The sequence below is a fragment of the Arachis hypogaea genome, chromosome 16 (assembly GCF_003086295.3).
Source record: "Arachis hypogaea cultivar Tifrunner chromosome 16, arahy.Tifrunner.gnm2.J5K5, whole genome shotgun sequence".
Lineage (NCBI taxonomy): Eukaryota > Viridiplantae > Streptophyta > Magnoliopsida > Fabales > Fabaceae > Arachis > Arachis hypogaea.
The window spans coordinates 134,957,635-134,982,595 of NC_092051.1; the positions used below are offsets into that span (position 1 = coordinate 134,957,635).

Here is a 24,961-nt window from a genome sequence, read left to right on the forward strand (position 1 = left end):
CACCATCTCTTCTCTAGCCTTATTAAAAGCTTGATAAAGAAAACCCATTGCAGCTTTATCTTCACTATCCACAATACGAAGCACACGAACAAGTGGCTCAGTAAGCTTGACAATATCCGTACATTGATTCCAAAACTTAGAGTCTAAAACTTGATCGACAAATATTTTAGCTTTAGCTTCTTTGGAGTAGGCTGAGATTGTCCATTCTTTAGAAGTTACCATAGCTCTTAATGCATCTTTTTGAGCCAGAATACTCCCAAAGCTATGAAATTGGTAGCAAAGCGAGTTGTAGCTGGACGAAGTATTTCTCGCCCACCGGTAAACTTCCTCATCAGATACAGTGGATGACAATAATTATATATGTATTTAGTAATCTTTGAAGCATGTGAAACTGTCTCACTTACTTCATTCAACTTTCCAATATCTTGCAACATCAAATTAATACAATGCGCAGTACAAGGAGACTAATACAACTTAAGGAATTCAGCTTCCAGCAACCTTCCAGCAGTAACATAATTTGCAGCATTGTCCGTCACTATATGAACAACATTTTTAGGACTGACAAAGTTGACAATACCCTTAAAAAGCTTAAACAATAAATCAGCAGTCTTGGAGGTATGAGAAGCATCAACAGACTTTAGGAAGATAGTTCCTTTAGGACAACAAACCAAGAAGTTAATTAAAGTGTGCCTACAACAATCAGTCCATCCATCAGCCATGATAGTACATCCAGTTTGGTTCCAAATTTCAAGATACCGTTCAATCATCTTTTTCACATCCTTCACCAACTTACTCAACAAATACCCACGAACTCTACCAAAGTTTGGACCTTTATATCCTGGACCCATGTTTGTAATAGCATCAATCATTGGTTGGTAATATGCCGAATTAACTGTATTAAATGGCACAGAAGCATCAACCATCCACTTTTCAATGGCAATGTTACATTTTTCCATAATTTCTTTACGTTGCAATACACTTTTTATCGTTGGTTGGGCTCCAAGTGTTTTTGAAGATGGAAAAAAAAGTATCTATTCCAGTAGTTTTTTTCCCTTTCCTAGCTGCAGGTGGTGGCAACCTTGTCCTTGAATGTTGTTGTTGTTGCTGTCGTGCTTCAAACTCTTCCATTCTATCAAATTCTCTTTCAACTTCATCACATGCTCCATAACTTTTTGCATAATTTTCTTGAGTTTTTCTTTTCTTATTAATAAATTCTTCAATATTTTGCCTAAATTGATGAGCAACAGTAGGTGAAATCTTTTTGCACTTCTCAACATCTCCTCCTTTTCCAGCCAAGTGATACTTAAATCGATTAATCCCACCTCCCCTAACAGGTTTGTCACAATATATGCACATCATAGTAATTTTTCCTATTTTTTTCACAATTTGTTTACAATGACCCCAAGCAGGATCAGTCTTTCCTCTATTATTATAATATCTTTTAGTGGTAAGATCAGGGGTAGGAGTTGCTGATGATGCTTGTTCTTGAGATGGTGGCATTTCTGATGTTGTTTGAGATGAAAACATTTTTAAAATTCTAGCAAAGAAACCAAAAATATTTTTAACAACAAAAGATTTACTTAAGTCAGTTTTTAAGCAACATAGCAACCACCACCATTCCACCAAAGTTCACTGATTCAATAAACAGCAACTCTAAACAAACCAACAACAAACAATGACAGCTCTAAAAAACACAGTAAATACAACAGCAGCAACCAGCAACAACTCTAAACCAAGTACCAACACAGCAACCAGCAACAAACAACCCTAAAAAACTAAATACAACAGCAGCAACTACCAAATTCAAGAACAATTCTAACTAAAATTCACCCAAATTCAAGTCATTCAACAACTACTCCAGAAAATCAAACGCAACAGTAATATCTAGTATCCACCACATTCCATAACAATACCAAATTACCAACTAAAATATGCTCAGGTTCAACAACTCTAAAAATCAAATACAACAGCAACTGACCCGAGGGAGCAGAGGCACTGAGGCAGAGATGCTTCTTGATGAACGCGAGCTGCCGCTGACGAGGTGAGACTGAGACTGAGAGTGACGACGAGGTGAAGCCGAGACTGAGTGACGACGTGAGGGGAGAGATGACGGAGTGACAAGGTGAGGCCGTGAGGGACTGCCGATTGTTGAGCTCGAACAACAGAGAGCCGACGGAGAGACGAGGTTGGCTGGGGGGTTTCGGCGGTCACATTGGAAGTCTAGAACTCAGACTCTCATCTCAGATGCCATTAGCCATTAGAGACAATGGGGGGAAGGGGGGAGATTAGCCATTAGGATGATTAGGGTTTCACTTCAATGAATAAAGGGGGGGGGGAGAGAATACGACGCCGTTTCAGCACCTTAAAAAAAAAAGAATTTTCACCACCCGGACCGGGTCAAATCAACCGGACGGGTCACCGATTTTATGAAAACCCGTCAGATCGAACCGGTTTCCACCAGGTTCGTTGCATGGCCGGTTCAATGAGTGGCTCGGCCCGACTAAGTGATCGGGTGACCGGGTTTTCGGTCGAACCGACCGGGTCAAGCCGGATTTGATAACTATGGTGAAAAAGACTACAGGCAAAAGAATGCCAATTTTCAATTGAGGGATTATGTGATTGAAACCTATAAGATAAAGAAGGACACATGTTGACATCATGACTCATATGACTCTTAATTTCTAATTTTGGGAATGTTTCTTCTTCCTCTCTTCTAACAATAACACCAATTTCTTTGTCAATTTTAGATATGAATTGGAAGTCGATAATACTTTTGCTTCTTACCTGTTTTTTCTTTCTATTCGATCATAAATTTTTGGTTATATCTATCTCTTATTTTGTGATATTATTTGGATCTATGTACTTTTGTTGTTGAATTTTTTTTTAGTACTCACTAAGTATATGTTAAGATACTGATTTATCATATTTTATTTTTGTGAGTTAATATTATTTAAAAAAATTTTATAATTATTCTATTAGTGGGTGCTACAGTTAGATATAATCTCCAATAGTAATAGACATCATTAAGTTCATTGATGAGTTGATTATATGAATAATTACTAATAATATCTCTAAGAAACTACAAATAGTAATAATGACCTCTAACGGTGTCTCCATATATGCAGCAACCAAATTCTGATATCAAATTCTCAACTAATAATTAACAACGACCAATTGTTTTGCTAGCACCACCATATGGACTAATTTCATTTTTGCCAATGAAGAATCATTTTCAAGCTGTTCTCTATACTTACAAGCAATAATACAATATTAGCATGTGGCATGTGGCATGTGGCATGTGCATGCATTGGTCTTAGACATAACATGATTATATGGCAACACTAAGATGTTACAGGAGGCAATAATAAAATGCAAATTGCCGGCTGAACCCATATTTGCTTAGAGTTTCTTTCCCAACCAAATAATACCTAATTTTGTAGAGTAATAAAAGTAAATAAAAAAAAATCCGATGAAATTACGTATATATGTTCAATGAATTCGATCTTTTAAAATTAAAAAATTGATAAAATAATAAAATAATAAATTAATCATCATTAAAATTATAATTTCTGTTAATCTATTATATGTGATTATATAAATTTTGCTATCTTAATCTAAAAATAATTAACTCTTCACTTTATCGTATTTTATGAACTCTCTCTTCTTAAAAAACTTTAATTCATATTTAATATCTTTTTTTAAAGACTGCTATCGTTTACTTTTGATTGTTCTCTGGTTTACCTCTTTTGACTTGAACATCATATATAATTCTTTTTGGCTACCATCCTTGTGTCAGCCGGCGTATGTACGCCGAAACTCCGTGCCGTTCACAGTCGAGCCACCATCTTCTTCCCTCCATCTGCGTTGTTTTTATCTTTTAAATTAATAAGCGTATATAATTATAATTAGGGTACTTTTATAAATTTAGCCTGTTTGCATGTAAGTATAATGGACTATCTTTAGATTACATAAAATAGGTTAATAGGAAATTTATGAACATTTGTTAAGTGTTGAATTTTATCGAACTGATCCACTAACAGGAGTCTCTGATATAAACTCATCCTCGTCATCATCTTCAGAGGAACCACTTCTGTGGCTGTCGGCAACGTACTCTTCATTATACTACTCACCAATCACCATCAATGTCCATGTCTACCACTGAACAAGCACAGTGAAGAGTCGTAGTGCAAGAGGTGGATCATTCTGGACAAAATTCGAGCTACCAGAACCACCACCACCACCATTACGAACTTCCGCAGGAAACTCCGTCACTTGTTCAACCATGATTCTCCTGTGGACGTCAAACATTAGGTGCACATGCTTATTGTAAACTCCAGGTAATTAGTAAATAATTAATCAATAAATTAATTTTTATTTAAAGAAATTAAGAAATTAAATTTGATAAGTTAAAAGAGTAGAAATAATTAAAATATGAATTTTGACACTAATTTTAAAAGTTTTGGCCTAAAATTGGACCGAATGAACTGAACCGATTAGACCGGACCCATGGTCCAAGCAACATATAAAACGCACTAATTCACCTTTCTTTTTCCTTATACCACCGAAACACGCCGAAAGCTTGAGGGGAGGAGGAAACAAAAACTCCAACCCTAACCTCACCTTCAATCTCATATAACTTTCAATGCAGATTTTCGATCGTCGCACTGTTTGTGGGCACGCGACTACCGCGTCGATCTCTACAAAATTCACTGAACAATTTGGTAAGTATCTCACTATTTCTTGCTCAGCCTTCCTCTTTGTAATTTCAAAATTAGGGATTTGATTTTGAGGGATTATGTGATTTTGGTGCTTTAGAGTCGAATTAATCTTGGAGACTCGTTGGGTCTTGTCTCAAACGATCGTTGGTAAGGTGAGAAACTATTAACTCTTGTTAATTAATGATAATTATGAATCCTAGTTTGATTTTGTGGTATTTATATGGAATTAGAGCAAGATATATGTTTTGGGAGGCAAATTTTGTGATATTGGTGACTAGAAAGTGAACCATGGAAGTTGGATTTTCGTTCGTTGAGGCTTCGGAGTTTTTGACACGCTGTATAGCTTTCGGATTTCGAATATTCGAGGTAGGGGCACTTTCCTTAAACTCATTTTATTTCCGAAAATTGTTATAAATTGATATTGATGCAAAAATATATTTTTAGTGATTATGTGAGTCTTATGGATTGAACTGAGTTGCTCTGGATAATTGTGATTGTTTGTCTGGTGGAATTGTTGACTGTTTGAGAAGGTTGAATATTTTGAGTGATTAATTTTGTTAAAGTGGCGGTTGCCGAATTGGTTTGCTTGAGGTTTTAGAAACGTTTTATTATTGAAAATAATTTGATTTTAGAAAATATTTAGTATTGAAATTTGGTTTGATATTGAACCTGAATTGATTTCGGAGTTTGGCTTAAAACAAACTTGAAAAGGATTTGATATTTGGAAATGCTTTTATTATTGAAAATGATTTGCTATTTGGAAATGATTGAAAAGAGTTTGGGAAATTTTTGGATGGGTCTCGAGAAGGGTGGCATAGTCTGAGTTTTAGAGGAGATGCTGTCCAAATTTTTATAAAATTGGAGATTTCATTTGAAGTGCCTATTAGAACGATTTGGATTTTTAAAGGATTTTATAATTTGATTTTGAGTTATTCAGAAAAGGATTACGTTTTGAGTTTTGCTTTATTTAGAAAAAAATGAATTACTTTTTGAGTTTGAATAATTAATGAACGGAATTGAGAAATGATGATAATTGAATTTGAAGGAAGGATGATGAGATTTGATTTCAAAAGTATGATTTTTGAATGTATTGAATGATATTGAGAAATTGATTTGAAAATGAAATTGAGGGCAATTTACTTATTTAAATAAAATGGCAGAATCCTTTACCTAAATGTGCAAAACGGATTGTTGTTACCTGCATGTGCAAAAACCCATTTCTATGTAATCCGTGGCAACCCACCACGGTTTCCAAACGTGCATAAACCGTGGCAGGTCCCAGCGGTTTAGGGGCAAAAACTATTGAGTGTAAACCGTGGTAAGTCACCACGGTTTACGAAGGAGGCATGGCATGCATAAACCGTGGTAAGTCACCATGGTTTATGAGGAAAATGTGCTGGTCATAAACCCTTGTGGCTAACAACGGTTTATGTAGGATAAATAATGGCCAGAAAAACCTTGTAGGTTCCCACGGTTTACAATTACGGGAACTCTATATATATGTGGGTGATTCAAGATCCATAAGAGATCATTCTCACAATGGCTAGTGAGGAAGAGAGTTTTCTTGCCTTAGTGCATTGCTCTGGGAAAATAAAAAAAAAGCAAAAGCCATGGTGTGAAGTTTACCGACAGAGAACCACTGAGTATTTTTATCCGTTCGTCGATGAGTTTGTCAGATTTGAAGAACAGCATCTTGGAGAAGCTTGGCGTGTTGGGTAGCAAGTGGGTGAAGAAACTATTCTACAAGATTCCCATGGCGGTTGTCTCGACCGATGTTCATTTTGAAACCTTTGCGGTTAAGGCTGATGAAGATATTAGGGTTTTGTTCTACTGTGTAAGGAGTTTTCCGGAGATCAGAATCCATGAGTTGTTCGCGAAGTTGGAGGTTGGTGTCGATAGTTCTGGGGCATCCGCTCCAGTTCCTAGCCCAACTGCCGCGGGTGGTGCATCTAGTTCGATGCCTGCGGTCAGACCGTATCTTCCGCCGGTTTAATCACCTTCGTTTGCGGCTGATTTAGACCGAACGGAGGTTGTTGGTTCTGTACCTTTGGAGAATGCAGCAGTCATTGAGCCTCCCCACGTTGTGGGCACCGGTGGTGGCCTGGTACCTTATATCGAAGACTTTGGTGGACCTGATCAAGTAGAGAATGCAATGCGTGACGATGAGTCTGACCAAGAGCCTGTTGATATCGTAGGTGACAGCGACGATGACACAGGTGGCGATCCACATGCGCAGCATCGGCCTTCAAGTTCTGGTTCTCATCAGTACCCTCCACACTTCTCCACACTAAACTTGGATGCTCTTGGTTAACAGGAAGACGGTGGTAACACAGTGGGGGGATCTTCTACAGAATTTCAGATTGGGCAATCATTCCAGAGTAAAGATGAAGCTGTGCTGTGTGTCAAGGACTATAGCATTCGGCGAGGTGCTGAGTACAGAGTCATCGAATCAGATCATTTAAAGTATCATGGAAAATGCAAGGAATTCGGCAAGGGTTGTAGTTGGTTGATTCGTATAGCGCTTCGTGCACGAAAGGGCACTTGGGAGGTTAGGAGGTACAACGGGCCACACACATGCCTCGCAACTTCTATTTCAAGTGATCACCGTCAGCTGGATTACCACGTTATCTGTTCGAGGATTCTTCCTATGGTTAGGGCAGATGCTGCGGTTACGGTAAAGGTACTTCAACAAGCGACAGAAGCCGATTACGGTTTCAGGACTAGTTACAGGAAGGTTTGGATGGCTAAGCAAAAGGCAGTGGCACAAATATATGGAGATTGGGAGGAGTCTTACGCGGAGTTGCCACGTTGGATGCTAGGGGTCCAGGCGACAATGCCGGGAACAATCACGGTGCTGAAGACGTCTCCTGTTCGGATTGGTGGTGGGGTTGATGAGTCGACGGTGTACTTTCACCGGCTTTTCTGGACATTTCCACCCTGTATCGAGGCATTCCGGCATTGCAAGCCCCTCGTCAGTATTGATGGTACCCACTTGTATGGGAAGTATGGAGGGACGCTGCTGTTGGCGATAGCTCAGGACGGGAACTCGAACATCCTCCCGATAGCATTTGCCCTTGTGGAGGGCGAAAATGCAGAGTCGTGGTCATTCTTCTTGTCCAATCTCCGAGAGCATGTGACTCCTCAGGAGGGTATTCTTGTTATCTCTGACAAGCATAATGGGATCAAGGCAGCGCTTGAGGCACCTGAGACTGGGTGGCTGCCTCCTCGGGCTTTCCGGGCCTACTGTATTCGGCATGTGGCTGCGAATTTCGCCCTAACGTTCAAAGGTAAGGACTCAAGGAGGATGTTGGTGAATGCTGCGTACGCAAAGACTGAGGCTGAGTTTTACTACTGGTTTGACATCATGCGGACTGAGAATCCAGCAATGTGTGACTGGGCCAACCGGATGGAGTATGACAAATGGACCCAACATGAGGATGCTGGTCGACGGTTCGGGCACATGACCACAAACATCAGTCAATGTGTGAACTCCGTGCTAAAGGGGACTCGCAACCTGCCGGTCACATCGTTGGTTAAGTCAATCTACGGGAGGCTTGCTCAGCTCTTTGTGCTACGGGGACAGACAGCAGAGGCACAACTCGGATCTGGGCATGAATTCTGTCAGGCATTGGTCAAGGCTATTGATCGGAACCTAAGAGACTCTAGGTGCTTCGCTGTGACATTATACGACAGGCATCAGTCCGAGTACACCGTCGCGGAGACAACACCAATCGGGAGCTTCTCGCTGGGTAGCTATAGAGTTTCCCTTAAAGATCACCGATGCGACTGTGGCCACTTTCAGGCGCTGCATTATCCTTGTTGCCACGCCATTGCGTGTTGCGCCTACTCCCGACTTAACTGGGCGTCATATGTTCACGAGGTGTATCGTATGAGTGAGGTGTTCAACGTTTACAAGCAGGGGTTTCTCCCACCTATCCCTGAAGGACTATGGCCTCCATATGCTGGGCCTACCATCATTCCTGACCCCAATATGCGGCGTGCAAAGGAAGGTCGTCCAAAGGCCACCAGGATCCGTGGAAGTATGGATCAGTCTCAGTCGAACCAGCCGAAGCATTGTGGGTTATGCCGTCAGCCTGGGCATACGCAGAGGAACTGTCACCAGCGAAGACAAAGTGGTGGAGGGGATGCGTAGATCTCATGTCGTGTAAAATGCCGTCTATGCTGTTTTAGTTGTTTCAGGGTCTAGATAATCTTAGTAACGTATGGTTGGTTAAGTCTGTGACTGTCAACATGTTTCTTTAATGCAAAAATTTCTGATGAATAAATTCCTGCTATTTTACCTGTTTGATTAAACCACTTTGGTATCGTTCATATTGTGCATTATAAAATAAACCGTAGAACTACATATAAAAGAAGCTGAAACCGGTTAAACTGCTTGGTCAAAAGAAAATTAACATTTAACATAAGTCTGAAAGCCATAAGTACATACTAGCATGCTAAATACATGAACTAACAAAGGTCCTACCGGACGGGAACATATAACAAAACTAATCAGAATCCTCAATGGTGTCACTGTCATCATCGTCGAACTGGCCAAGCAGGTGACCTCCGGTGCCACACAAAGGAGGACGCCTCACCCGCCTCGGTCTGCCGCTGCTGCTGAGGGCTGTGCGGGAACCACGCTGAAAGCAGAGGCAGGTGTCCCTCCTAACGCAAACCATGGGTCAGACGGAGATACTGCAGGCTCGTTGAGGTCAACTGGCAACTGAGCCTGAACATCGTCACTCGGTGGCTGCTGATCAGCAAACTGGGCATGCTCCTCAGGCATCTATGGCCTATAATGGGTATCATCATCATCCCTAAGCATGTCTGCTATGTCCCTGTAGAACTCGGACTCAGTAACAGGATCATCAATGTCCATCCCGACAGCCGCGGTAGTAAACTCAGCGAAAGCATGTGGGGTCACGTTCCCAAACAGCTGAGAGCTAGTACCCACGTCGAACGTCGGCTGATCCATAGCTGATGCTGATCCAACTACCTCCTCAACGGGCACGTGATGAGTGCCGTCACCCTGCTCGGATGGTCCTCCGTCACGCGCACCTCGACGGTTAGGCCGCGCAGGTGGCCGTCTGCCTCTACGTCGAGGAACACGGTAGTCCACTGCATCCCCAGGCTCAGCTGCAGGAATGTCCTCCTCCAAACGGTCGGCAAACTCCCTCCACTCGCGATCGGTGGTCCGGGTCCCTACACGGCGACGCCGATCGACTCGTCTGTTATCTGGTCTGTCATAAACGTGCTCTCTAGGAGGTGCCTGGGACGACCCTCTGTGACGCGCCTCCTCAGTCAAGACAATCGGCCTCGGATCCTGAAATGCTACATCTGGGGATAGGAACCTGTGCGCCACATGGCACCACCACTCCAGGTACTCTGCTGTTGGTCCGGGGTCGAGGACTCGATCGACCCATATGACTGACTGAAGCCTGTTCTCCCAATGCTGGTGCCACTCCTGATAATACGTGGGAAACCACCGGTCCCCACCCCTACCATCCTTCGCATGTAGCCAATCTATGTTCAGAGCTGGCTGTGGGAGATGCTGAACACCGCCGAACTGGGGTAGAACCCTATCGACCTGGTGCCACTCGATCGCAGAAAAATATATCAGGCTAGTGACGGCCGTCCATAGCCTTCGGTGCTCGTCAGCTAGTATCTCCGGATGAATAACAGCAGGAACATCAACAGAAGAATAAGGCTCCCACACAAACTGTATCGAAACAGTAAGAGTTTCATGAGACAATGACATTTAAGAAAAACTAGTTCTAGTATCAGCAATAAATAAATGACTCACATCGTGGACACGCAGTCGATCCAGTGCAAGGCGTGCGGAAACTAATCTCTGTGCCCCTACATCGTTCCTCGGCACAAACTCAGCCCACCTACAATTTTAATTGAAATGATGTCAAAACAAAGAATAACAGATGCTGTTTTTACAATTTATGAACGGAAAATACTAAACCCTACCTGGAAGCAAGAGGAAACCCGAACCGGTCAAAACCAGTGGGCCTGAGAGTGGGAAACCTCCAGAAAATCTAAGACTGTAATAGCTGTAGCGGCCCAACCAAGTTAACGACGTTCCTGTTTGTACCACGACAAAGACACCTATACAACCAGGCCAGTGCAGCCGAGCCCCAGCTATATCTGCCCAAGTCGTCCAATGATGCCAAATAAGGCAACCAGCGAAGGTGGACCCGGTTTGCGTTCTTGTCCGCAAACAGCTGAGACGACAACAGCATCAGGATATAAGCACGTGCGTATACACGCACGGTCTCATCAGTAGCATCTGCAGGGAGAACCCGGAACCTCTCGTGGAACCATGTGTAGCACACTGTCATCTGCTTGAGTTTACTCTGTGGAGGTAACTCCCCGAACAACTCCCGGAACCACACCCATGCTGGTCTACCGTGTTCCATCAGATTCTCAAACTCAGTCAAGCACCCACTAACGGACGCACCATCAATCGGCAAACCCAGCTGATACGCGACATCCTGTAAAGTAATGGTGCACTCACCAAACGACATGTGGAACGTGTGCATCTCCGGACGCCACCGCTCAATAAATGCGCTAAGGAGAGACTCATCAACCCAGAACCACTGACTGTTTAGCCTAGCCAGATGATACAAGCCCGCAGTCTCCAGATACGGTATAATCCGGTCATGTAAGGGCATATTCTGCTGCCTCCTAACGGCGCTAATAACCCTACTAGGCTGCAAAACGTGGGTAACAAAATCCCTTAACAAACAACCATTACAAACAACACCAAACATAATTTTGGTAAAAATTAGTAGAATCGTCACATTAAATTCATTGATTCTCTTATTGTGTAATAAACAATGAAGCTACGAATACTATGCACTCATGATAACAATATAAATAAAGAAAAAAATATTTCTCAATAAAATATTAACATTTATAATAAAATATTTTACAAAAATACTATTAACCAGAATAACAAAATAAATAAGCATAATAAAATATGCATTACTATCAATACCAATAATAATATTAACATTTATGTAGACAATATTAATAAACGCCTCACATTTTGATTGACAGTAACCATAATAATATCAACATTTATATAAATAACATTAATCAGAATAACAATACAAATAAACATAATAAAATATTTTTACTAACAATATTCCTAATAATATCAATTGTTATATTAGTATGAATCTTAATAACAATAATAATAACAATAATAGTAACTAACCTCTTCGTCGATATATCCTGCCACGTGAGCAACGCCATTTAGTCGGTACAAGCGATCCTCACCCTCCATTGACTCCACCACCCACTCCTCCTTCACACCTCCAAAGTTTTCCCAAATCCTCTCAACACAACAACACCTTCCTTTTTTTGTGCTGTCCCAAATGATCCGTCCCAACCTTCAGCGGATTACTTATATAGCTACACACACATAAACCGCGGTGGGTTACCAGGTTTTATGTGCAATCCACTTTCCTCATAAACCGTGGTGACTTACCACGGTTTATGCATGCCATGCCTCCTTCGTAAACCGTGGTGACTTACCACGGTTTACACTCTATAGTTTTTGCCCCTAAACCGCTGGGACCTGCCACGGTTTATGCACGTTTGGAAACCGTGGTGGGTTGCCACGGATTACATAGAAATGGGTTTTTTCACATGCAGGTAACAACAATCAGTTTTGCACATTTAGGTAAAGGATTCTGCTATTCTATTTATTTAAGTAAATTGCCCTGAAATTGAATTTGATTAATCATTGAGACCCTGGGTAAAAGGCAGTGGCGTTGTCCACTTGTTCCGGGAAAGAGATGAGGAAGAAGAATGAAATTGAATTTGATTAATCATTGAGACCCTGATTTTGATTATGAAATTGAATGATTATGATAAATGAGACATGATTCAGGATGATTGATAACAAGTATGTTTGTATTTTCTCTCTAGTTGTAAGGGTGACAGGGCACCTATCCCCTCTAAGGGTGACAGTGCACATAATCCCTCTTATGGTAACAGGGCACATATTCCCTCTAACGGTGTTAATGTGCAATAGAGAGACAATGTTCAGGTTAGCTACCGGACATGTCAGGTTTGGCTATATAACCGACAAATGAGCTCATTAGCCATAGGACAGGCATTCATCATATGCATTTGTATGCTTTGCTTGAGTTTGAATATTTTTGGGTTTGCCTAATTTATTAACTGTTATGAACTACTACCTGAGCTATTTGCTGTAACTGCTATCATACCTGTATTTTTCTTGTCTATTTTGCCTGTGTTTGTTTTTGTTGTGGTACCTTTGAGATTAGATATCGATGATGAGATGATGATTTGATTGTTGAATTTGTTTGAGTTACTCGAGCTTGGGGGCATGATTGATTTCTGATTGAGATTTTAGAAAAGTATGAAAAATCAAGCTGGTTCAGCATAGACTTAATGAACCTATGCTTGGAACAGATTGGTCATTCATCTGGTCTAGAAAACTGATTAAGATTTTCTTATAAGAAAAGAAAAGTTTTGGTTTTCTGGAATATTTAAATATCGGTTTTGAAAAGGGTTTTGGATGATTAGCCGTTGGTTTTTAAAAGATAATCACTGCCTTAAAATCAATTCTTCTTTTTATACGTATCTTCTTATGACAATTCTTAAACCCTCTACTGAGAACCCTTTCGAGGACGATGTTCTCACCCTACTACAGAATTTCTTTTTCAGTGACAGGTTCAGGAAGTTTTGGTGTGAAGCCGCGACTGATCTACAAACTTTATATATATAGTTTGTTAGTTTAATTGAGACTTTATCCCTCGTCAATTGTCATTTTGAGATTTTAGAGGGGCAGGATTTGTATTTAAGAAGTTTTAATTAAGTTTATGTATTTATTATTATGTGAATATAATTATGTGATTAAGTGAATTAACATAAAGACTTTTCGATTTCGTAACTAAGAATTCGATTTATATACACAAAAGCTCAATATTAAATAAATATAGTATGAAATTAAAGGAATAGAGGTAAGTAACGCCTGAGCTTTTAGTACGATCATGAGGTGTTAAAAGTAAAGGTGTTACACTCGTTGCCATTGAATCAAAACAGACGAAGCCGAAATACACCACCTCCCATCGGTGCTTGCTATAAATCAAACAAACCAAAAATCAATTTTATCATATTCAAACATTCTCATTATCACCAACAATTCCCAACTTCATCAATTAGTCATACAAATCATCCATAAACTATTTGCAGTTACTCATTTAATTTTATTGGCATTTATAATTGGAAACATCTGCTTTTAAAAACAAATCCTCTACCTCGATATCGCGTTAACAACTCAACAGAACAGCTGCAGCAGCAGCTCGCCCTAATAGCCACAACAGCGGCACTACTTCTCCCTTTAGCCATCGCATTCCTCTTCTCTTCACGAGTTCCTTCTCTCTTTGAGATTATTAGTGACAGCGGTAATGGAGGCTTTGATGGCAGCGGTGATGGGACACGATGACGGTGCTGGGACAACTCCCTCCCTTCTCATCTTCATCTCACTCTCTCTCTCTCTCTCTCTCGCTCTCTCAACATCTCTTTCTCTCACTTCGTTTGTCCCCCTCTCTCTCTCTCTCTCTTCTTTGCGACAACAACCAGGCATGGTGGCTGAGCCCTGGCCAGCGTTGATTGGCGCCTCTTCTCCTTCTCTTCTTCTATGCGTGTGTGTGTGAGTTTTGAAAAGAAGGTAGCTGCTGTATGGAGGAAGGGTGAGTCATTGTGCTATGGAAAAGGAGAAGAACGCGTGTTTCTGGGAAGAAAGGAAAAGCTACTCGTGTATTAGTGCGTGTCTGTGTTTTGTATGGCTAATTCTAGGTTAAGATTAGGATAAAATACACACTAGTAGTATAACAATTTTACAAAATCTTTGAGATAATATAATAATTAGGATTGAAATATAATACCGTAAAAAAATATTTTGTAAGTACAATTTATTTATCAATATACCAATAAATTCAAATAACTATTTCCAATTGAAAATCTAAAATAATCTAATTAATCATCTTTTATAAAATAAAAATTTAATTCTAGAACACAAATTATTTTAATTAAATTATATATTTTTCATCGTTTTTGTTTTTCAATTACTTAAATTTTAATTTCAATTATGTAAAATATTCAATTACAATAAAATTATATAAAAATATTAATTAACTTAAATTCAAGATATTCATACCATCAATTTAATTATTTTTAATAAGTTAGTTTCTAAAGAAATAAGAAGTTCAAATTAATAAGATAAATTATAATCTTTTTCCTATTTAGATTTTCAAAAATGCGGGTTGTTATACTAGCATCCTGTATACCCAATTCTTCTAACTGCTTTTCTCTCCCCGCCACCGACGTGCATCAATATCAAACTCTTTAACCCGAACAAAGAATTTGCTCTCCGAGTGCACAGTAGCGTAGGATTCTCACACTCAAATATAATTCCTACTGTCACTGTTTCTTATGTGACAGTTAGAAATTAGGATACACTGTCACAACAAAGAAACCACTACCACTAGACATTTTTACTAATTTTTTAAAAAAAAAAAGAAACGGAAGAGAAGATCCTTTTATAGCTGATTGATTTTTGTCGTACTATATCTCATTTACAATGTCAACGTTTTAAGTTGGCACGTATTTCGTTTACACAATAAATAAAATTAGTTTGTTCGTATCTCGTTTACAGTATAAATGAGATATTTGGAGTTTGTTCTTCCCCACATAATACATATGCACACATGATACGTGGAACTAGGTTTGTGCCTTATCTCGTTTACACTGTAGAGGACATACGACTATACTTATTTTGTTTACATTGTAATTTTTTTTAAATGATTTATTTCAGTAATTAAAATATTATTTTATTTATTTAAAAAAATCTCATAAAGATACATAATAATAAAACTATTAGTAATAGAGTATTTTAAATATTTTTATTTAATAAATAAAAAATAAATATATTAAAAACATAAATTTTTTTATATTTTTAAATATTTTTTAGTGACTTAAATAAGCTAAAAAAAAGAAGAAAAACAAAGGAACTGCTTAAATAGAGGGACAATCCCTTTAAGACTATTTTTAAACTCCTCCCAAGGAGAAGGAAGCTCCACTTGATGAAGTTGTAACCTTATCGCCATCTTTACCATGGTGTCTTTCACCGTGTTTGCATCTCTCATAATCAAACGAAAGTCAACATGCCAATTCCAATGCATGATATCCCTTATTTTGAGCACCAACGGATCAATAAACCCAAAACCATCTTGGTGATTAGTAACAAGATTAAATGCTTCTACACTATCCGTCTCACAAATAATATCTCGCTGACCCACATCTAGGGGTGAAAAAAGGCCAGGCGGCCTGGAGCTTGGCCTGACCTGTGATAAAATAGGCACAGGCTCAGGCTGTTATAAAAGTCTTATTATGTTAATAAGCCAGGCCCAAGCTCACTAATTAGCCTGGCCTGGCCTGTCAAGCCTGTATGGGCCTTTTAATACATAATTACATATATAAATAATTTTTTATTATTAACAAAATTATGAGATATTTTAAATTTATTATATTTAATTATAAATACTTTTGTATATTTTAAATACTTTAAAGTTTAAAAATTCTTATAAATATTAAATATGACATTTTACATATAAATATGTTTATTAAAAAATATGTTTTTAAATAATATTTTTATTTTTATAAAAAAAAATTAGTAGGCCTTTTAACAGGTTTCAGGCCAGGCCAGGCTGAATAACAGGCCAGGCTTAGTACTTTGAAAAAAGCCTATAGCAGGCTACAGGCCAGGCTCAGGCCAATCAACTACATGACAGGCCAGGCCTGTTAAGAGCAAAGCCTGGCCTGACCTGGCCTGTTTCCACCTCTACCCACATTCCAAGCTAAGAAATATTCTTTCCAAATAACAAACAATTTCCCTTGAAGAATACTATTACTCCCAATCATTCCGAAACACCCCCTTTGCCAACTCACATTACAATCTCTAATAACGCAAGCAAAACCAATACTATCACCAGAATCAGGATAACTAACATCACAATTAATCTTGAAAGTACCAATGGATGGGGATTCTAAGAACCATTTAGAATAGATAGGAGGGATATACGTTGTAATTCAAAAATACTCCTAAACTCCTTTTCTGAAGCTAATGCCAGACAAATCATTTTTTTAGGCCAAGTCTCATGAGGATTAAATATGTTATTATTCCTTGCACACCATATCCACTAAAGTCCTGAAAATAAACATGAACAGATACAAGAATCAGTTCTTCAAATTCATAGGATGACAAAAAATATCCAACTTATGCCATATAAGCTGAGCTTTTGGACAATCCCGAATACAATGTAAAACTGATTCCTGGCTAGAAAGGCATCTTGAGCACTTATCCGATGACGACATCCCTCTTCTGAAGCGAAAACTTGCAGTAGGAAGAGCCTCCTTAAGACACAGCAAAGCCAAACACTTGTACTTTTCTGAAACTAGCTTGTGCCAAAGCTAAAGCTAATTTCCCACTTCTTCCAACCAAACAGCTGCTTACACAACCACAAGTAACCGTTGCGTGAGTCATAGACTTTGGCAGTAGCCCAGACCAATATCAACCCACTTCCGGACTTGCTTACACATCTGAATTGTAAGAACGTATATTAATTTTCAGATTTTGAGATAAAGGAGAATAAAGAGTATCTAAATGCCACCTACCAATAGACTAGATATCTTGTATCCAGAGATTCGAATAAGAAATATGAACATAATCCATATCATTAGATAACTGCCCTTCTCTCCTCCAACTAGAAAACAAAAAATTCTAGTTCAAATCCCCAATACACCAAGTAAACTCATCCTTCAACACTTCTCAAGCCTTGCAAAGACTTTTTTAAATGGGAGAGTCCTTGTTCTTAGGACAACTAAAATAGTCATACTGAGATGATCAGTATTTGGCATCTAACAATTGGACCCATAACTTATTTGGTTGATGAAAAAAAGTCCAAACTAGCTTTTCAAGAAGAGCAATATTCACACAATAAGAATCTCTAATCCCCAAACCTCCATATTTTTTTTGGAGTAACCAGTACCTTCCAACTAATAAGATTCAATCTTCTTCTATTAACTTGTCATTTTCAAAGAAAATTTTTCATCATAGACTCCAGTTTTTCCTTTGAAAAAATAGAGACCTGCATATAGTACGTGGGAATAGTGGCTACAACGGAATTAACCAAGCAGAGTCTACCTGCTCGATTGAGTAAACTTCCTTTCCAGCAAGCTAGTCTACCCCGAAACTTATCCAGGACACCATTGAAAGCTGAACGGGTCACCCTAGAATAGCTAAGGGTAACCCCAAGATACTTGCCCAAGTCCTGGACAAATCTGATAGAGAACACCCCAGTGAAAATCTCTTTCCTTGTTGCATAGACATTCTTGGAGCAAAGCGTTTTAGACTTCTCCACATTAATCTTCATCCCAGATGCTTTGAAAAAATCTCTAAAACCACCATCACATTTTGCACTTGTCTCTTTTTAGCTTTACAGAATACAAGTAAGTCATCCGCAAATATTAAGTGGGATATTCTTTGTCTCCCTCTAGAAACAGCAACCGACTCCCATAATCCCAAATCAACCTGATGACTAATAAAGCGTACCAATTTCTCCATACACAACACAAAAAGATAGGGTGACATAGGGTCTATTTGTCTAAGACCCTGGCTAGGAGTAAAGCCATTCAAATGATTCCCATTCCAAATTATAGATAAGGTGGAAGTACTGACACAATTCATAATCAAATTAATTGTAGGACTGGAAATATCAAACCTCTTAAGAGTATGGGCCAAAATCCTCCAGTCAATTCTGTCATAAGCTTTCTCCTGATCAATCTTAAAGGTCAGTGTGCCTTTCTTTGATTTAGTTGTCTTCATAAAGTAGAGGACCTCTTGAGCAATAATGATATTGTCAGGACCTTCGTGATAATCTTGTAAACTACATTGTAGAGACTAATCGGCCTGAAATCTTTCATAGATACCAGAGTTTCAACCTTTGGAATGAGAACTAGTAAAATCTCCTTCATTCTCGGATCAAGAGCAACACTGGATAATGCCTGCTTAACCATTTTCAAAACATCAAGACTAATGATTTTTCAATATTCCTTGAAAAAGAAAGCTTGAAACCTATCAGGACTCAGAGTTTTAAAAGAGTTCATGTGAAAAATAGCTGTTCTGACTTCCTCCATAATAACTGGTGCCGTAAGATCATTGCAAGCTTCCTCATTCAGAGAAGGAAGAAGCACATCACCAAGGCAACCCAAATCAATATCATCCAAACGACAGAATAAGCTTTTATAGAAAGACTCTGTTTCAGAACCTCCGGACCAGTTTCCCACTCTCCATTCTTAAGAAAAAGGTCATGAATCTTATTATGCTTCCTTTGTACAAGAGTTTGAACATGAAAGAATCTTGTATTCCTATCTCTGAACCTTACCCACTGCTCTCTGAACTTTTGGAACCATAGGAGCACTTCTTGCATTAGAGTATTATTATAATTATCAAGTAATTGTTGTTCTTTCTGATGCAAATAAATGCTATCCACCACTTTCAAATGCTTTTGCAAATAATTAATCTGCTGCTCTAATTCACATTTCTTAACAAAAATGTTACCAAACACCTTCGAGTTAAACTCTAAGGAATTCTTCTGCACTTCCGAAAGTTTGCTATGAATCCCTCTATTACCAGACCACCATGACTGATTCACAATATTCTTATACCTGGGATGAGTAGTGATGAGCGGATAATTTATACGCTTTTTGGTATTGTTTTTAGGTAATTTTTAGTAGGATCTAGCTACTTTTTAGTATATTTTTATTTGTTTTCAAGCAAAATTCACATTTCTGAATTTTACTATGAGTTTGTGTGTTTTTCTGTGATTTCAGATATTTTCTGGCTGAAATTGAGGGACCTGAGCAAAAATCTGATTCAGAGGCTGAAAAAGGACTGCAGATGCTGTTGGATTCTGACCTTCCTGCACTCGAAATGGATTTTCTAGAGCTACAGAAATCCAATTGGTGCACTCTCAATTGCGTTGGAAATTAGACATCCTGGGCTTTCCATAAATATATAATAGTCTATATTTTGCCCGAGTTTTGATAACGCAAACTGGCGTTTGAATACCCACTTTCTACCCTATTCTGGCGTTAAACGCCAGAACTAGCATAAAAGCTGGAGTTAAACGCCCAAACTGGCACCAAAGCTAGCGTTTAACTCCAAGAAGAGTCTCTACATGTGAAAGCTTCAATGCTCAGTCCAAGCACACACCAAGTGGGCCCTGGAAGTGGATTTCTGTACTATCTGCACTTAGTTACTCATTTTCTGTAAACCCTAGTGACTAGTTTAGTATAAAAACTACTTTTAGTAATTTATTTTTATCTAAAGATCATTTTTGAGACTATCTTTGTATCACTTTTGATCTCTTGATCACGTTTAGGGGGCTGGCCATTCGGCCATGCCTGGACCATTATCACTTATGTATTTTCAATGGTGAAGTTTCTACACCCCATAGATTAAGGTGTGGAGCTCTGCAGTTCCTCATGAATTAATGCAAAGTACTATTGTTTTTCTATTCAACTCAAGCTTATTCTTATTCTAAGATATTCATTCGCACACAAGAACATGATGGATGTGATGATCAAGTGACACTCATCACCATTCTCACTTATGAACGCGTGCCTGACAAACACTTTCGTTCTACATGAAAACAAGCTTGAATGCATATCTCTTGGATTCCTGGTCCATGCATTTGATTGTCTCTCCTAACAACAGAGCCTTCAATTCCTTGAGATCAGAGTCTTCGTGGTATAAGCTAGAATCAATTGGCAGCATTCTTGAGATCCAGAAAGTCTAAACCTTGTCTGTGGTATTCCGAGTAGGATCTGGGATGGAATGACTGTGACGAGTTTCAAACTCGCAAGTGTTGGGCGTAGTGACAGACGCAAAAGGATCAATGGATCCTATTCCAACATGAGTGAGAAACGACAGATGATTAGCCGTGCGGTGACAGCGCATTTGGACCATTTTCACTGAGAGGACGGACGGTAGCCATTGACAACAGTGATCCCCCAACATACAGCTTGCCATGGAAAGGAGTATGAATAATTGAATGAAGAAAGTAGGAAAGCAGAGATTCAGAAGCAACAAGCATCTCCATACGTTTATCTGAAATCCCACCAATGAATTACATAGTATTTCTATCTTATTTTATATTTTATTTATATTTTAATTATCAAAACCTCATAACCATTTGAATCTGCCTGACTGAGATTTACAAGATGACCATAGCTTGCTTCAAGCTGACAATCTCCGTGGGATCGACCCTTACTCACGTAAGGTATTACTTGGACGACCCAGTGCACTTGCTGGTCAGTTGTGCGGAGTTGTGAAAAAGAGTTGAGAATACGATCGTGTGTACCAAGTTTTTGGTGCCGTTTCAGAGATCACAATTTTGTGCACCAAGTAGCCCAAGCAGCAACAAATCGAAAAGGTCAATTTTCTTTAGGCTGAGGGTGACTTTTACAACGCACTAGAATAGGGCAATTATCAAACTAAAACCTATTTAAAACTTCTGCATAAGTCTCTGGAAAGATAGATAACCAACCACTATTTATACAGACTCGGTCAAGCTTTTTTGCTACGTCAACATAATTTTTCACCCTCATGTACCAAGAAAATCGTCTCCCAATAGTCTTCAGATCAAGCAAACCATCATCCCCTAATGAAGTAGCAAACCTGCCTGCTCTTTGATGAGAAAATTGACAGCCCTTAGATTCATGAGAAAATATGACTTCATTAAAATCACCAAGAACAATCCAAGGTCCTTGGAAACCTATGAATTGTGCAATAAGATAATCCCAAAGGAGAACCCTTTTATTAAATTGAGAGCTATCATAAATACCACTACACCTCCAAATCAAATTATCAAATTGAACCTCAACAGTAACACCCTGATCAAAAGCGAAGTTACAATAAACACCCTGTATAGAGGATAGAAACCAAATACCTCCTTTATGTCCCTCCACTTCCACTATACCAACAAAGTGATACCCTAACCTTTTCCAAAACAATTTTAAATGCTGAAAATAGGAGTGAGTTTCAACCACAATAAAGAAAACAGGTTTAAATTTTCTAACAAGTTTCTTACAATGCACCTGGGTTAACTTATTAGAAGCATCCTTAGTGTTCCAAACAATCATATTTAAACTATCCATAAATAATAGGGACAGAATAAATAAGAACATAATACTCTAAATAGAATCACAACCTCAATAGGTGGTTTGTCCTGTGGTACTAGCGCACTCTGATCCTAAATAATTGCCACCCTTGGACCCCCAACGCTGCACCCGCCATGCTTCCATCTACTATGGTTCCCTTCATTGTGCCACCATTTTTATCAACTGGCGAGTTCTGCAAGGAGGAAGGCCGCAGACGCTTTCGGAGAGAAATTCCACGACGTGCAGAAATTCTGTGCGATGGAGATGGCATAATTTCATGTTTTTCTTGCTGCCCCATCCTAATGTCAATTGATTTGCCTCAATCACCATGCAAATTGGGCCTTGGGATCTTCTCAAACCATAGTTATGTTGCGTTCCATCTTGGTCCTTCAAACCTAACGGAGTGATGGATGACCCATTGTGAGTTTTTTCTTACACAGCACTTGTTGCCAGCACTCTCCATCATCCATGCATGTCTCATTAACATGACCATGATGCTCGTGAGGAGCCAATGATTTCGTAATCGTATCATTCCCTTTAACAACTCCTAATTTCTCGCCTAAATCACAAGAATCCTCACCCAAATCACGAGATTCCGATTCAATCTCTTTTTGAATTTCCTGGTCGTTATAGGGCACTAGTGTCGGGGTTTCATGATTTTTTTCATCACCGAAAGAGTCACCCTTCCCTTCTGAGGACTCCTTCTCCATGCACAACGATTTATCATGCCCATACCATGCACAAATAGAACAAATCAACTGTAAACTCTCGTACTCCACTTCATGAGTCATGCCCTCCACGATAATATGTTTGATTACTGTCAACCCAAGATTAATCTGAACACAAGCTTGGACATATTTTTCTCTCCCTACAAGCTTAGTGGCCAAGTCTACTTTCACCGGATCTCCTTGACGTGGCAGAAATTGGCGAGTTAAGAAATTATTATAAGAGATGCGTTGCAAGTATAGTTCTCAACCAACCAAAATTCCGCTTATCAATTTAGAAGGGTTGTCACAAAATTAAAATTAAAATACTGGGAGTATGAATCCCAGGTCGTCTCCCAACGAGTTGCAGAAAGATGTGCTATTTTATTAATCAGATGTTTTCCAAAAGAGTTTGAGTTTGATAGACAGGAAATTAAATCAGAGAATTTATGTAATTTAAATAAAAACCTTGACCGGGAGTAGATTAGTTGGAAGCCATATCCTTGGTGGAGTTCTCTCAAGATCAATTGATAATTGAAGGTTGTCTGCTCAGTTATCCTTTATCGGATAAAGAAAAGTCAAGCAAGTTGGAAGTCAGTTTCTATTCACAAGTTCTAATCCTCTTCCTTGGGAAGGACTAGTGTCAGTGATTAGATGGCGACCCAACGCTAATCCCAATTATAATTTTACTCTTGAGCATCCAACTCACGGTCCTCCTTTCAATCAACTCCCAATCAAGTTATGGAACTACTCGCTCATTATGATTGTGAAATTCACGAAATAAGAAGGAAAAATAAAGAAAGACATGATAAATAATAACCAAAAGGATCAATTAAAAATAAAATAGTTCTTGTATTAATAAATTCTAAAAATAGTCCAATAGTAACTCTGAATAAAATAAGGATATGAAAGAGTAAGTGACAAGTAAGGAAACAAACTAGAATGATGAAGTCTTGACGGAGGTAATAACTCTTCTCAATATCCCAATCCAAAAAGCAATAAAATCAAAATTCTAAGAACTATCAATGTGTAGAGAGAAAAACCTAGAGGAGGATTAAAATCAGATCTAAAAACTAAAATTATGCGGAATGAATGTTGTTGTTAGTCTCTCCATGCTCCCTGGCTCTAATATGCTTTTCTGGGCTGAAAACTGGGTCAAAACAGGGCCCAAAATCGCCCCCAGCGAATTCTGCAGATTCTGCAGATCGCACACGTCACGCGATCGCGTCATCCACGCGTTCGCGTCATCCAGCGTCTTGCCTTGCCACGCGTGCGCGTCGTCCACGCCTTCGCGTCACTTGTGCAATTTCCAATTCACGCGTTCGCGTCAGGCACGCAAGCGCGTCACTGCAGTTTCCTCTATTTCGTGCGGTCGCGTGAGTCATGCGTCCGCGTCACTTCTCGCTGGTCATCTCCTCAATTTCTTGTGTTCCTTCCATTTTTGCAAGCCTCCTTTCCAATCTCCAAGTCATTCATGCCCTATAAAGCCTGAAACACTTAACACACAGATCATGGCATCGAATGGAATAAAGGAGAATTAAAAATCTCTAGGAAGCAAGTTTTCAATCATGGAGTAATTTTTGGGAAGGAATTGTAAATGCATGCTAATTTAATGAATAAGTGGATAAAGGTTTGATAAAACCACACAATTAAACACAATATAAATCATAAAATAATGGTTTATTACTCCTATTGCAGAAGCAATTCGCAGCATTGCTTGTTTCTGGTAGCACAAAATCGGAAGTCTCGAGACTCGAATACATACTAGCGTCAATTGGAAGGATTGTTCGCATGGCCTAAAATCCACATCCCATGGCTTTACTGCGATATAGTGACCGTCTATCAACCACGGACAAGCAAGCATGACTTTCTCACGATCCACAACAATATCGAATTTAACCAAAAAATACCCAAACCCTACGTCCAATAAATCAAACCCTCCTCTGATGTGTCATACTATCCGAAGCTTATGCATAAGAGCCTTGTAGCCATAGTGCTTATCCAACACCTTGATCACGATGGCTTCCTTATATGATTCAGATAGACAACTCTTTGCCTCTCTCGTAAACCTGACACTTGGTGGGTGAGAATCACCCTGCTTACCTGTCACTATGGCGATACTATCCCACCCCCTACTAATGCAAATACCTTAGACTTCTCTGCACCAATGACTTTATGTCTAAAAGATGGGTGGCTTTCCTAAACTCTCTGGACAAGAACCCTTCTTGACACCGGATACATGCTCTCTCACGCTCTCTCCCTTATCTT

The 24,961-nt window shown here is 39.2% G+C and overlaps 1 protein-coding gene across 1 annotated transcript; it reads left to right on the forward strand.

The window, feature by feature from the left end:
* Window positions 1-6,381: 6,381 nt before the first annotated feature.
* Window positions 6,382-8,871, forward strand: LOC112757623 (uncharacterized). Its single transcript, XM_025806178.1, has 3 exons — window positions 6,382-6,684; window positions 6,772-6,909; window positions 7,033-8,871. Exons 1-3 carry the CDS (start codon window positions 6,382-6,384, stop codon window positions 8,869-8,871), a joined length of 2,280 nt encoding a protein of 759 aa, XP_025661963.1.
* The last annotated feature ends 16,090 nt before the right edge of the window (window positions 8,872-24,961 follow it).